The sequence below is a fragment of the Ambystoma mexicanum genome, chromosome 7q (assembly GCF_040938575.1).
Source record: "Ambystoma mexicanum isolate Mex_15411 chromosome 7q, UKY_AmexF1_1, whole genome shotgun sequence".
Classification (NCBI taxonomy): Eukaryota; Metazoa; Chordata; class Amphibia; order Caudata; family Ambystomatidae; genus Ambystoma; species Ambystoma mexicanum.
In genome coordinates this window covers 787,719,298-787,734,209 of record NC_090941.1, presented here as the reverse complement: position 1 = coordinate 787,734,209, position 14,912 = coordinate 787,719,298, and the positions used below count along the sequence as shown (strand labels likewise).

General features: G+C 45.4%; 1 protein-coding gene across 3 annotated transcripts in view; it reads left to right on the top strand.

The window, feature by feature from the left end:
- The window catches only part of DYNC2H1 (dynein cytoplasmic 2 heavy chain 1), a 3,314,293-nt gene that overhangs the window by 2,355,199 nt on the left and 944,182 nt on the right, over window positions 1–14,912 (top strand). For all 3 annotated transcript variants that reach the window (XM_069639013.1, XM_069639012.1, XM_069639011.1), the window contains one exon: window positions 5,298–5,421. In XM_069639013.1, coding sequence (XP_069495114.1) covers window positions 5,298–5,421 — 124 coding nt within the window. The remainder of the gene's footprint in view (window positions 1–5,297; window positions 5,422–14,912) is intronic.

Below are 14,912 nucleotides of genomic sequence, written 5' to 3'. Positions count from 1 at the left end.
GAAAACATATCCAAACTGACTGCGCAATATAGCCAGTTTAGACACGTAATAACAGTGGTGGGCATGGCATTTTTTACTGGGCTGATAGGATAGGCATTTTCAAGGGACTGCTAAAATGATACGACCTGGCCATAAGATCACAACAGCTAGCAAATGCTTTTATTATATTATGGCAGTGCCTGGCAAATACCTATCCTAATGCCTATATATGTGCCAAAAACATTGACTCTGCTTACGATTGTTTTTAACAGAAATTCATTGCACTGAAAAGATACGAGTGCACACATATTACTTGGTTAAGACATTTATATGACACCCAGAGCTGATTTACAGCTGCAATTAAACCATTATCTTTCAGAAAGCAGCCAAGAAATAATATTGGAGGAGGCGTGGCTGATGTCCGTTAAGTGGTCAGCCTAGCCTCTGACCACTCTTGGAATGGATCCTATCCTGAGCCACACAGGAAGCACAGGGCTAGAAAAGAGCCTGAAATGTGTGTAATGATTCAAGATCCCTTGATGAACCCTGCAGAAGAGAATCGGTGATGGTGCCGGCCATCTTGCAATCGCTAGGACAGTTGCTTTGAAAGACGGGAGCAGTGCTGGAAAGATTTGACCGAGTCCCCACTTCGAGGCGGCTTGATAGCTGCCATGCATTGCTGCAGTAAGTTTGGAGCGACGTGCTCAAAGCGGAGGAAAGATAGCTTAGTGAGGCAGGGTGCTCGGAGGGAAGGAAATTGCCCTGTTGCTGGAGACAGCTACCTGCAGATGATGACAGAGATTGCTGCACAGGCACATAGCTGTTCTGTTCATTGGGCTTCTGGTTGGAAGACGATCCCACGAACAGCCACAGTTTGCTTGTCATCCTGCTCAGAGATGTGAAGACTGAGAGAGCGGTGCCGGCGAGGAGAGTAAGCAGTGCATCATGTGAGGAGTGGATGAACAGATTGCCAAACACTTCCAGGCCAATTATCTACGCTTGTCCGTGGATGGTGTAGGGTGGGGAGGCTGCCCATCTCACGGAGCTCGTAACTTCCGCCTGGTGGCATAGCACTGCAGTCGCTTGTGGACAGCCGTATGCAGGGCCAATCCAAACAGCAGATAAAATGGACAGATCCTGACCTGGCCCAGGTGAAACCATATATTTATGATGCCATCTTGTCTCTATTCGAACATCTCTCATTGTTGGAACCTGGGGATCTGGAAACTGGTTTGACCCAGGATTGCAGGATAGCGAAGTCTGATATATTGAATTTCCTAAAAAGACGGCAAGGCCGCAGGCAGAGTTAAAAGGCTGCCATATGGACGTCCAGTGTCCCCTCGGCGAGCAGCCTGATGTGTAATCTAAAGCAGTCAAAGGCTGGCTGAGATGTAAGCCAAGTCCCTTGAAGTGTAATGATTGTGTTTCCTAAGTAACTGGCACAAGTTTTGATTCTTGAACAGATGACACTGTCCTCGGGAATTGAGAGATCACAGAAAGGCAGCCTGACTACCTGTGAGCTAATTCGATTGTAATTTCTGGCTCACAGGTATGCTGCCCAGAAATCTAATTTGAAGTTGAAGACATTAACCAGGACCAATCCTGACTTTTCTCGGATGCCGTGATCTATTTCTTTAATAGTAACACCTGAGCATCCAATGAGTCGTTCGTTCCAAACTGTGGGGTATAATTTCCTCCGGAGCATTGTGGATGGACCCGCGGATTAACTGCGTCCTGATGTAAATTGGGGCTAAAGCGGAGCAGATCATATCCCAACTGTCTCAGACTATCACGCTCCTTAAGAAGAATGTCTATTGCAAGTTTGTATTTAAAGTAAACCACTGATTGATTTGGTCTACGTCGATCAGGAAAGTGAATTCGTTCGAGATCTTCCGATTGAATTCCGGTCAAAGCCAGAATTTCTTGCAGAAGGGAGAGTAGATTTAGCCGGTTAGGAGCCAATGAACGAGTATCTGGAATCATGCACTCTATGTAAATTGTAAATACTGAATCTTGCTTCTTCCGGTAATTTGGGAAATTAGACTGAGAAAGGCCATACAGTCCTTACGGGTGTTGTTCCTGAGAATTAGTTACAGTACCATTCTTGCTCACAAAAGAGTTCTGGGAGCAGAAATTAAATGCTGGAGACGCCCCTGGAAAAGATGATAATTTCTGTAGAGGAAAATGAGAAGTTGACAGTAAGTTTTTAATACACTGCTGGACCCCAGCCATCATAAGAGCGGGCCCTGAAGCCAAAGGGGCCGTTCTTGGGTCAGTGGAGTTAAGCCTACCACGCCCGCCACTTCACTGAGCGAAGTAGATGCTGCTGTAAGTTGTTCAGGCTGACTACAAGGAGCTTCAGAATTCAGAGGGGAAGATGAGAGCTTTGCTGGAGCTGTAGACGAGTCAAGGTGAGACAGAGCCGCTTTGACTGCTGGCTGGGAAAAAAGGAAGTTAATAAAAGTCCTCGTCCTTTGCTTTTGAGAGTATTTCAAATGCTGGTTTTTAGATTTGTTTAATCGGTGGAACCCGCTGCTTCTAGCGCAGAGATGGTTTCTGGCCAGACCCAGGTTTCACCAAAGGTTTCCCAGACCCAGATTTCACCAGTGGTGCCATACTCTGGATAATTTCCACTGCATCATCGGGGGTTAGTGTTACCGCAGATTGAGGGGAAGTTGACCACTGCCAGCTTGCGGTAATTGAGACTTGCATTGTAAAATGTCCACTGTAGGGGGTAAATCCTGTGTGCCCTCAGACTGGTGGTGTTGAATGTACAGATCAGGGGGTTTGATCGTTACAGGTGCCTTTGGAGCAATATCTTAGGGTGTGGGCGGGGCAGTCATTTTGCTGTAGTTGCTTTATGTGACAAAAGAAACTCCTTGGCAGCAACAGGAAGATTTGCATGTTCAAATTTAAAAAGCAAAGATTCAAGTAGAATTGTGATTGCTTTTGTTCCTCTCTGTAATCCCTTATACAAGGAAACTAAAATGCACTGAACCTGATGAATTTCAGTGGACAGGCTGTCCCGCTCTGCCCCGATATCACTGTCAATTCTGTGCAGGTCTGCAGAGACGCCGCCGGGGTAACATTGTTGGAGAAGGGAGCAGGCGACGAAGACAAAAAAATCAGTGCCCAAGAGTGTTTGACCCTTTTGAAACGAGAGGTCAGCAAGAGCACTGATTCCAGGAGGAGCGTCCGCCATGGACGAGTTGGTTGAAATGTTCGTACGTAACACAGGTCGACATGGTCCCAGGAGGGTACCTGCTTTCGTTTGTCTCAGCATTTGAGTGTGTTATAGGGTCCTGGTTTTTAGTGCCTGGGTCCACACAGGAGGAATCCTCCACACCTATATCTGTTGAATGAGGTGGCACAGCTTCATCCTGCGTTGAGGAAAAAAAAAGAGGTAATCGGGTTCAATTGTTGTTTTTTGCCCTTTTTTTTCCTTTTTATCCTTGTGTGCAGCTTTGTGCAGTAAGTGAGGTGTCAGGTCATTTACCAAGTGGGGAGTGTTATCCCCTGACAAGGGAGCAAGAGGGATTGAGATTGCGGCCAGCATCCGTGATCAGGCGAGAGTCAAGAGACGGAATCAGACCGCTACGAAGATTGTAAATGGTTCCTGACAGGGTGAGTTAACAAGGGATGTTCAAATAATATAAACACTCACATCTAATTGTAGATTCAGAGAGTAGCTCCTTCCAAGAACGTTTAAAACTGCTCCTCTTCAAAGTTCAACTACCAAAATCCCAACACTCCTAACACACTGTGTCGCATACCGCGTGCTCCGCGCGCGCCGGTGTGTGTTATATAGACCGCTCCTCCTTCCAATGAAGAGCAAGGTAAACAGACTCCCGCTCACAGATTTCAGAACAGGCACAGGCAAATCTTAACAAACTGCGTCACATATGGTGGCAATGCCCTAATATGCACAAATTCTGGGAACAAAAAATTAAGGAGATTACTGAGATTCAGCGGTTATCGCCTGTTATTACTGAGTGCTTCAAGGGAGAAGGTTTTTCCTGTTGCAGAAGGTGCAGTGAAGTTATATGGAAAGGGTTTCTGACAGCCAGGCTGTTAATTGTGAGTTCTTGAAATCTAGGAGAGAGAGTAAGATTTAGCAGATTAGTATGATAAGATGTAGAAGATACTTATTAATGAAAAAACAGACATATGCCATAAACAAGAAATTACCAATTTATTCTAGATATGGGGTTGCTTCCTTGAACATGTGGAATGGTACAGCAAAGGCTTTGTATGCCTGACCCCTTTAAGCTATAGGACTATTGAACCTTTGATAAGAAAGTGGCTGGGAGAATGGTATTTGGGACTCCTAAACTCAGATGGTATATATTGGTCCTGCCGACCCTTGGAAAGCTATTCTGGTCTGTCTGACATAAAATCTCCTTATCTCTTATTATTAATGTGATAGGGGATTAAAGTATTTTGTTTGAGGGTTGGGGTTTTTGGGTCTCTGACCATGTTTTGCTTATTGGTTTTATTTGGTTGAATGGAAGAAGTTGATGGGGACTAGTAGTGGTTTTTCAAATGCTGAATGTGCTAATCCTTGTTTGCTTGAAATTCTATGATGTGCAGACCTCAGTTAGTTGCCTTTCTGGTATCTGTGAAACCAATAAAAGCATCATAATAAAAAATAAATAACATTGGAATAGCCTTAAAAGCACATAGCTCAATTGAGGAAATCTGTGGGGGATGTTTTGGGTGGGGAGGTGCGCAGGTAGTGAGTGGCAATGGCCAAAGGGGCTAGCATGGCTATTGATAATGAATGGGTGGGTAAATGGCCAAACACACACAGGCTCAGTGTCCCTCCTCACAGCCTATCTCTCTCCTACGTTCACTTTCCAAGTCAATTGTTTTGGCCCACCGGCAACGGTTACAGCTCCACCTTTATAGCGAAATTGAAAATTGAAGTGCACTTTGCAAAAAGAATGAACTCCGTTTAGTGAATCATGTTGTGTGTTATGAAACTCTCCGTTCAGCATGGCAGGATATGCGTCAATTAAAAGAACTTCTTTAGGGGAAGTTCATGTTTTCTTTTCATCGCTGCTGCTTAAGAAAAACTTTTTTATTCAGAGGAGGGTGGTGGTGTTAATCACTACCAGACTACACCATGCTCAAGAGAGAAAATGCAAGGTAATGATGTTGATCTGTGTTATAGCAAGCAATTTCATAATGCTATTTTCAGTTGAAGGTCCAGTTTTGTGTAGAACGATGTTGCTAATTTTGCTAGTATGTATAACATTTAAAGTTATTTGAATATATTAGTTGATCAGTGGATGTCAATATCTGCATTTTGTACACAGGATGCCAACTTTATGACTGCCCTTGAGCTGGCGGTGCGCTTTGGCAAGACACTTATTATACAGGAGATGGATGGAGTAGAACCTGTTCTATATCCGTTACTTAGAAAGGATCTTATTGCTCAGGGTAAGTATGTTTTTTCCATAGTAAATAATATTTGTAATTGTGAATTAGAAAATGGAACATTGCTATACATCAAACTATTGTAGGAAGTGGTCAGTTTCTAACTGAATAGTATACACATTTTCCTCAGTCTGTTGTAGGGCTAATGTATATAGTCTGAAAAACAGGTAATCAAATATGAAGATTTGCAGGAAATGCATCTGTAGTATGCCATCGACTGAGCCTCTTAACTGCTGTACTTGATGTCTGCACCCTAATCAGAATCTACTTTTTTGCCTCTGAAGCGACTCCATTGTTTTCAAAACCAATAGTAATTGTGGGGAAAGATTTTTCTTGCTTGTTATGGGTTCTAGACAAACTGCACCTGAGACCAGTGAGTCATTGTATTTGATCATTTCTTCTCTCAGATGCCCATGCACTCTGAGAAAACAGGCCCTTCGCCTAATGTTCTAGGTCAGGGGTCTAATATTTAAAAAAAGGAAAAAAATGGGAATTAGAGCTAGCCAGTACCTAAGCTGCAGCAACTCTTAATCCTCCTATAGGATTCATAACTATTTATGTGTCTGACAACAAATGGTGTTATGAAATATGATTATGCAAAGATTTTTCTTTGCGTCATCTCTGGTCATTGCTTTTTGTTAAATCCTTGTCTACTGGCCCCAACAACGTAATCTCATTTCTCAAGTTCATTTTAGACAAACTTGCAACAACCCCACTCATGTTCCATTCGCGTCTCTTAACAATTGATTTAATTCCTTGTTAAAATGTGTTAGGATTTCTTGAACCATGTTATTCTCATCCCAATGACTTCGAAGGGATTGATGTATTGCTTGTCAAACATAACCGCATCCTCGCTAGTTAATGATCCTTTTCCCATCAAGTGAAAATCATGACTCATCCAGTTGCCAATTTACATAAAACACTGGGCTAGTCCATTCTTTGGGAAGGTAGGTGCAAAGAGAAAGCACAGAGTGGATTTGTGAGGTGGTTAACAATAGGGAAAAATCTTTAGATATCCTGAAAATCTAAATGGCATAATTTAAATGAATGGTTGGACTACGTATCAATAACCAGCAATGAGACCACTGATTAACTGCAGAAGAATTTAAGTCATGTGCAAGCAGTAGGCGGGCACAAAAGATGGCAGAGCTGTTGGTTCCAATGCTTATGGATTTTATTTACTAGCCTTGGGTGCACAGGTGCTAAGCTCGAATAAGTTCACCCCATAGTTCTGCTAATTTCCCATCTTCCCCTCCCTTCATGTCATTGTTTTGCAGGACTTTTTGGGCCGTTGATGCTACATTTAGGTGTGGAAGTGCAGTTGGGCATTGTGGCTGGTATATTTAACAACAAAGATGAAGAGAGGAGTTGGGAGAAGAGGACCTTTCAAAGCAGAACATTTTACACCATAACCTCAAGTGATATGTAGCGTTATTTCAAAAGCCATTTACCTGACCAATTTGCTGCTTTTGTTATATCTTCTAATGTAGCCCTCACTTTAAGACTTTAATTACAATGGCCTATTGAATCGATTCAGCTCCAAAAATATACACTGCATCAATTTCCTTGATCCCCTTATCCGTTGTGCAAGACTGGGCGAGTAAAGCGATCCATCAATGTTTTTTTAAATTGTGATCAGCAATTTCCTTTTTACCGACATAACCGTCATGAGTTCTTTCCTCAAAATGTTTGGGACATCCGGTGATCCACAATTTTGAATGGGCAGAGTTTGAATGGGCAGAGAAAGTGGGCTAAGAAACTGATCTTATGCCCATATTTGTTCATTGAGAGATTTGAAAAACAATCCTCCCTGTCCTCAAGAGCTCTCTCTGTCACTTTCTGTGTGCCTGCTGTCTGGAGAAGGACCTGCGTAAGTCCTGAAGAGGCGTGCCCAGACAGCTTGAGTAGGAGAAGTTCATTGGTGTCACCCAGTGTCCGGGCGTGCATTTTGTGACCACTAGAAGCCGTTGCCGTCTACCTTCCCGAAGAGGGGGTACCCTGGCATAGTGCTGCTGCAAACCCTGAGCTACGAAAGTTGAAAACTGCCTAAGAACATTTCAAAGGACATCCTTGCCATCCTCGCTGACCAATTTTTCCTGCCAGAGAGAGTCCAGAGTCGCTGGGTGCAGAGGAATGTCCACCAGTGGATTTCCCGCCACCAGAAGCTAACAAAGACGTCATGAGGATCCAAACTTGGTGAGGGTCCGTGATCCACTCCAGTGGTCGGGTCCAGGTCACCAGAAGCAATCCAGAGGTCCTTGTTGTGACTGCAGCACTGAAGAACCTAAAGTCAGACAACTGTGTAAATCCGAAGACACAAAAGTGACTTATGCACCCGTCACCGCCAGAAGTCATCAAGGGTGCCATAGGTCTTACTCTCATCTGCCAAACCTTGAGGCAGCCCACAGCAAGTTTCATCTACACAGGATTTCTACAGTCTGAACATCGTTGACCGAAGAAGAGCACTGCAAAGAGCAAAACTGCTGCACTTCTGAAAGACACTGGTTCCATTTTTCTCATTCACTCAGCATCCCAGTGGCTCCTTCTTCCAAGCGGGTCCATCCTCGTAGGGAATCGTCGAGTGAAACCGAAAAACTCTGCCACTTCGCCTACCAAGGCACCAAAGGTACTGTGACGAGGAAGAGCATCTTCTAGCTTCAGGAGACGTCCAGGGGTCCCAGACTTGTCTTGGATCCTGTTCTCCTGTGGCCTCTCAGGTACTTTGGGGTGGTAGAACCTTTAATAAGAAAGTAGAGGGTTATTGAACATGTTTGAACTGGGCTGTAAAAGACAAGATAAGTTACTCCCTAACTTTTCCATTACAGGTTGCCCCGGTGGGGGGGATCCTCGCACAGAATTGTGTTTTCCATTCTAAAGAAAGCATTCTGCCACTGTTCATAACTAAATAACTAACCTGTCTTTCTTCTCTTTTCTATGCTGTTCCACCTCACTTAAGAATTCACATGCCTATTTAAAACTGTCTGCAGTTAGCACATCTATTACTGCATTTAAGTATTGTCTGGTACCACATAGAATGTATATATATGCCATTCTTTGAATAGGTATTTCCAAGTACAAAATGTTATTATTTATATGTATATGTTAGGGTAGCAACCATATTTTATATAAAGAAGCAGTGTTATCACCTGACATAGTGTGTGGACATTCCTTTGTGGGGGCTTTTAGGAATCACTGTAAGTAAGAACCAGCCTGCATCACCACCTGAAAGCTTAAGCTGCTCATCCATTGCTACCAAATTGAGAGCCTTGCCTGGGCTGCCCTGTGCCTTTATGCTACCATATAGAGGACAGAAGTAGAGATACCCCCTCCAGTCTTTACACATATCAAAGCTTCTAAGTCAGCCCTGCATCAGTTTAATTTTCTTTGTGTCAGAAACACTCTGTGACTCTTTTTTGGGGTGATTTTGCCACCTAAAATCTCTGGCTTTCAACTTGTAAGGCAGTGCCTACATTTTGTTATTCAGCGACCTGCACAGCTCTTGGATCTGAAACATGACATCTAACCATGATTCCAAGGCCTGTACCTTGGGCCAGTCCATGCACTGTATGACTGTTGGGGAGAGGGCCATCAAAGGTCTGTACTACCCTCATTTGGCTTAGCAGAAACTGCTTCTTTAGTCAAAGTCAAGAGAAGACCAGGAGAAGAGAGAAATATCCTTTTTCAAAAGTTGAGAGAAGACCAGGGGAGGAAAAATATATCCTCTGTTAAAAATCCAAATATCATTTTGACTATTGAAAGAGAGCCTGAAAGAAGCTTTGGTAAGGGAAGCAGTTTCCCCAACGTGTTGCCTGCGAAGGCCTGGGGAAGGGAGATTCCCCTACCCCCATCTGCGTGGAACTATATAGAGCTAGTGACGGCCAGGGGAAGGAGGATATTCCCCCCATCATTTACAATGCTACAATTTGCTAAAAAACATCCAGAAGAAAGGAGCCACCCTTCTGGAATCAGGGCGAGAACTGTTATATAGTTTTTCTTTTGAAGTGTAAGGGTCCCGACCAGGAGTCCGCCCAGGCCAAAAGACCCTTCCAGACCAAAGCATCAGTTTACGCCGCCTCATATGGCCTTGACAACAGTGCAAGAGGAGCCGCCACGTCCCGGTAGTAACATGGATACAACGGCCACCCATATGAATGAATATGAGGATTATGTCCCTGCTGATGGAGAACCTCTGGTCATCAATGAGACCACCAGGGCTTCGCCTCCCGACGAGATTGGCTCATTCCAGGCAATGATTTTGAGAGCGTCCAAACTGTTCAGCCTAGTGCCGGAGGAGAAGAAAGAAAGAGAGGTTCCTCTTTCAGCGACATGAGTCCTCGATGAAGACCGTCATGTTGGTTCCATTGCTGGACGACGTCTGGGAGGAAGGTTTGGCCTGATGAAGACGCCATTTACCACACCCTCCAAAAGGGACAGGCTGGAGAAAAAGTATAGGGCCCCGGACTGGACCCCCAGGTGCCTAAGGTCCCAGCCTTCTGTAAGAAACCTGAAGGTGTCTCACCCGCAAGTCCCTGGGGATCTGTCATCTAGGTGGCCAGGACACGGCCAACGCTTTTGGATCCAGTTCCTGTGGGCGGACCAGTGTGGGAAGATCACCTGGATGAGGGTTCTTCAGGGAGTGAAAGGGGTACAGCAGACGCAGTATACCCTTCCCTGTAACAACTTTTCCCCATCCTAACAGGTAGGATACTTGTGAACTCAACCCCCACCCCTTTTCTAATACAAACACTTTCTCACGGACAGCTCACTGTGAGAAAAAAAACGGACTAACACATGACCCGTATACCTGACCTCTCCAAACACAATGGTCGGGCAGAGACAGGCAATTACAGATCATTACACACACCTGAATTTCATCACACTTCCCCACATGGATAAAAGGCAGAGCACGAAAGCACACTCTCAGCAAGGCAAAGCACACAAGGAAACAGCAGTTCCAAGATGGCAGTTTAATACGAGGAGAAAAACAGCAAGACTGGAGAGGGTTGCAAGAAGGAAAGGGACCTTGATCTTTTCAGAGAAAGACCATTGCTTTCATGATCCTTCGAGAATAAGAAACATAAAAAGAGCTGAAGAAACCTATATTGTGTGTCTGAGGTACCCGGGACTCACCAGCGTCGATAACCAAGGCGGGGAGAAGCGTTTGAGTCGGCACACCCAGTGAGTCTGAGAGACTGATACCATACCAGGCTGTGTTAGAGCCAAGGTTGCAAGCGGCAACATTGTATAAAGAAAATGAAGAGAACAGTGTGTAAAGCAAATGTAACGAGCAACGTGAATAATTAAACAGCAGATGAGTGACTGAACTTTTTGAAGACAGATACCATAAACAGAGTGGTCCGGCGCCATGTTGGTGCTCATTCAAAGGTCTCTGTTAGGTATCCAGCTGAGAGGTGGCAAATGTAAAAAGGAATTTTGAAATCTAAGTGCTCCCGCAACGGGTCAAGCTAAACCCTGTGCACATTTGAAAGTCCTCGATAATTGATACTAACTGAAATTGGACCGAACCCGGCTGAGGGAGACTAATTGGTTAAGAGGAAGGATCTGAGCCTGGCTGAGGGAGAAAGACTATTCTATGAACATTGTAAAAGGGGACCTGAGCCCGGAAGAGCGGGATCCATAGTATCGATAGTTGATTAAAGGGATCTGAGCCCGGCTGAGGGGGGTCTGGGGTGAAGAATGAAACACCTGAATTGAGTACTTGTAAGAGGAAAATAATATTTTGTTTGTTTTGGTACATCAGACCCTCTGAATCAAGATACTTTGATAAGTAAAGAGACTTGGGCACAGAAGGCCCTGATGGGGCAGGGAGGCCAACAGCCAGAATATCCTGACGTATCATTTTTGTGAGTACTTCTTTCTTTTTCATAAACACTACCCCCACACTATTTGTATTTGAGGTAAAGATTGGCAATGTTTTTTGTTTAGTATAGGCCCTTTTATTTTGACAAGACACCACTAGGACTGCATTATTATTATTTGATGGCTGTAGCTTGCTCCCATCTGTAGATTTAGGATTAGATAGGTGTTCATCATACCCTTGTTGAAGTTCAATAAACACCCTTGAACTGTGGTCACTTGTGTCTGTCTTACTGTTGATACCATACCTTCCCTACACTTCTCTGGACTTGATGGTGTCGGCCGCTTCCAGGAAACGCTCCTCCAACCCATCGTCATCTTCCATGGTTTCCCCGGATCAGGAGGAGAAGAAGTTGGATGTGGTGGGCAAACGCATCATTAACACTGCAGCTTCCACCGTAAAAGCCGCCAATGCCCTTACCATTCTGTCTCACAATGATAGGGAGCTAGCTCTGGTATAAGCGTGGGCCAATATCAGGCTTCCTGCCAGACAACAAGAAGGCCAAAGCCCTGGCCCTCTTCCAGCAGGGCAAAGGTGGTCTCTGACCACGCCATCACAGTGGCGCTGGACATAGAAGTCTCACGATTCCGCCACATGGGCAATCAGGTGGCCCTCTGGCACCAGGGTTGGCTAAAGGTGGCGGACATGCCCTTTGATGGGGACAGTTAGTTTGGCATGGTGGTTGGCGGAAACGCTCCAAGCAATTAAAACTGATACCGAGATTGCACGATAGCTGGGGACACTGCAGCAGAGGAGATTGTCCTTTCAATCTTCAAGAGGGAAGTGTAGCAAGTCTTCTAAGGGTTATACTAACTCCTTTCACCGGCCCTCCCACTGCACGACCCAGGAAGCCTTCAGAGAATGCTCACAGACCTATGGCAGCGGAGGCCAGCATCGTGGCCCGCAGGTCAGGATGTGACAGCCAAGCAGGCTTGAACAAGCCGTAGATCCGGGCACCCCAGTGGGAGGCTGGCTAGTGAACTTTATCGACCATTGGAAGTTCATCACCACGGACAAATGGCTGCTGCACATTGTTCATCAAGGGCACACTTTGGAATTCCAACACGGGTGCCCTTTGTGATGAATCTAGTGATATTATCACCCGGACTCGATATGGGCCTCCTCTAATTTGGCCAGGGAAAGGCAGCCGCTACCTGATCCTAACCCTGTGGGTAGTATTATGTGGGAGTATCACATGGGAGGGGACTCATACCAGGGAGAATGGGTGACCTCTTTACCTTATGATTGCCCTATATTTCCTCAAAGAGTTAATGACATATTGTCAAATAGAACAAACTAATATTGCTGCTATCAACTTCAGTACCCTTAATGCTTATGGTACTGGGACAAGGAAGAAGGGCTCAGAGGCAAAACAGATCAAAAGTGCTATTAACCAGAGGGTGCAGTCTAATTGTTAAAGGCTAAGGCACCTGAACCGGACATTTAAATCCCAAAATGAGGTACAGCTGAAGGAAGGAGATGAGGGAGGAGATGTGGAAGGCAGTACGGAAGAAGTTGCTGAAGCAGATGCTGTCTGAGGTTCCGGAACTGCCTCCGAGAGAAGAACACCACTTGGTGCCGTTTCTGAGAGTGAAGGCGAGCAGCATTGCAGAGAACACGCAGCGGAAAGCGGCGTGTTGAAAAGAAGTCCAGCTGATGGGGAGACGTGCTCCCCACTCAGCACACGGTGTGCCGGTGAGCAAGGAGCCACGGAAGACTACCAAAGCTGTGAGAGCTCCAAGGGTGAGACGCACAGCCCACCAGAGGCATGAGGAAGCTGGACAGAGAGCGGACAGGACACAGGAGGTCTGCTGCAGCAGCTGCCAGCTAGGCAATGTAGAAAGTGGTTGAGTTGGCCACATGCTAATGCGGACTTCGGGGTGCTCCGAATACGAAAATTGTTGAAACCCAATAATTTTGAATACCCAACAAGTAAAACAGAAGTGGCAAAGATGGACGTTTTTTTTACATGGGACTCCAATTGGGGAATGTTTATGATCCGCATTGCCAACAGCCAAGAGGTTGTGAGAAAACCACACTAAAGCGACAAGGACAAAATTGCCTTTAAATGAGATACCAATCAGAGAAAGCTTATAACCAGCATTTCCAACAGCCAAGAGACTGTGAAACCATACAGAGGTGACAAGGGCACAACTCCTTTTTGGTATGTAAACTGGGGGGAAACTTGTAACCCACACTGACAACAGTCAAGAGGCTGTCAAGAAATAGATAAGATGTCCCGCTTGGGAGAAACTGGAACCCACAGTACCAAGAGTCAAGAGACTATAAGAAAAGGCAATTAATGTTCAGAGATATTGGTGAGGAGAATCTTGGAACCAATATTGCCACCAAGTTTGATTGTAGCTGTTCCTGGCCAGTGAGTGTACCAGGAAAGGGATCATAGTAGTTAGTCCTGGCAGGCGAGTATACCAGAAAAGATCATTTGAAGAAGTTTGTTTGTAATAAAATGGTGTGGTGAACAGAACTTATTAACTTTATCATTTGCTTGACAAACTGTGGCATCACCAAAGGTAGTCACTGTGCTATCTTGACAAAAGTATTTCATTTGAAGGTGGTGTGATATGCTAATAATTGTTGGGCATTTCGAAGAGAACAATTGCTTTGGTTTTGAGCTTGTGTTGAAAGAGAAATACATTTTCTGTATCAAGAAGGATGCTGTGGAGAAACAGCAGTTGTTTAACTTGTGAACAAACATCTGTGGAAAAGACTTTGTGTGCTACATTGAAATTTGTTGAACAGTGTCTTCCTGAATTGATCCAGGGGAAGGGAGTCCAACCCTGGCTGCAAGGAGTACTCTCAAAACTTTAAAGTTGGAACTGATAAACTGTTTTGTTAAAGCAAAGATAGCCATACATACCTTGTCACTTTTCTTTAGTTTTATTTTTCTAGGCAGGGATTTCCTTGTTAGGATAGGGAAAGATAGGCATTTATCCCATCCCTTTTCATTTAATAAACTTCAAACCTTGAGAAAATGTTGCCTTTGTGTCCGTGTCACATTTCTGACCCGTCACACCTTGCATTCCTCTTGTGGCACGTCAAGAACTACACATGGGGGGGCGTGGCCAACCGCCGAACGATGCGGACGTGAGCCGCCATTGCTCTTGAGCCGCCAGCCAGATCCTGAGCTAAATCCTGCGAAAATAGCCATTGTGGACTGTTCAAAACTGCACATATAGATGTCCGAACACGGGCGGCATCGATTCCTGCAGGAGCGGAGCGGATCTGATGCAGATTCCCGAAGATACAGCCACCAGTAAACACGGACTTGGAGCCATGCTCAGCACCCAAGATGGCCGCCACTGGCTCGCCGAAAGCCAAGTACGAAGGGAACACGACACACTAACGCGACGCCGGTGGTGATAGAGGAGGCCGCAAACCACCCCTGGATAAGCGGGGATCACCCCCTACTGCGAGACCCTGACGCTGTTGGTGCCCGAAACTCGAGGAGAGGTCTGCGCTCTAATGACCGCTCTAATGACCGGCTTCCCCATCCTGACTGGCGCCTGAGACAAGACTACGACGCCGGTCCGGCTTCCGAGACTGACGGGTCACGGCCGGACTAAGCCAACACACCCCTGAGGGTCTGGATCCGCTG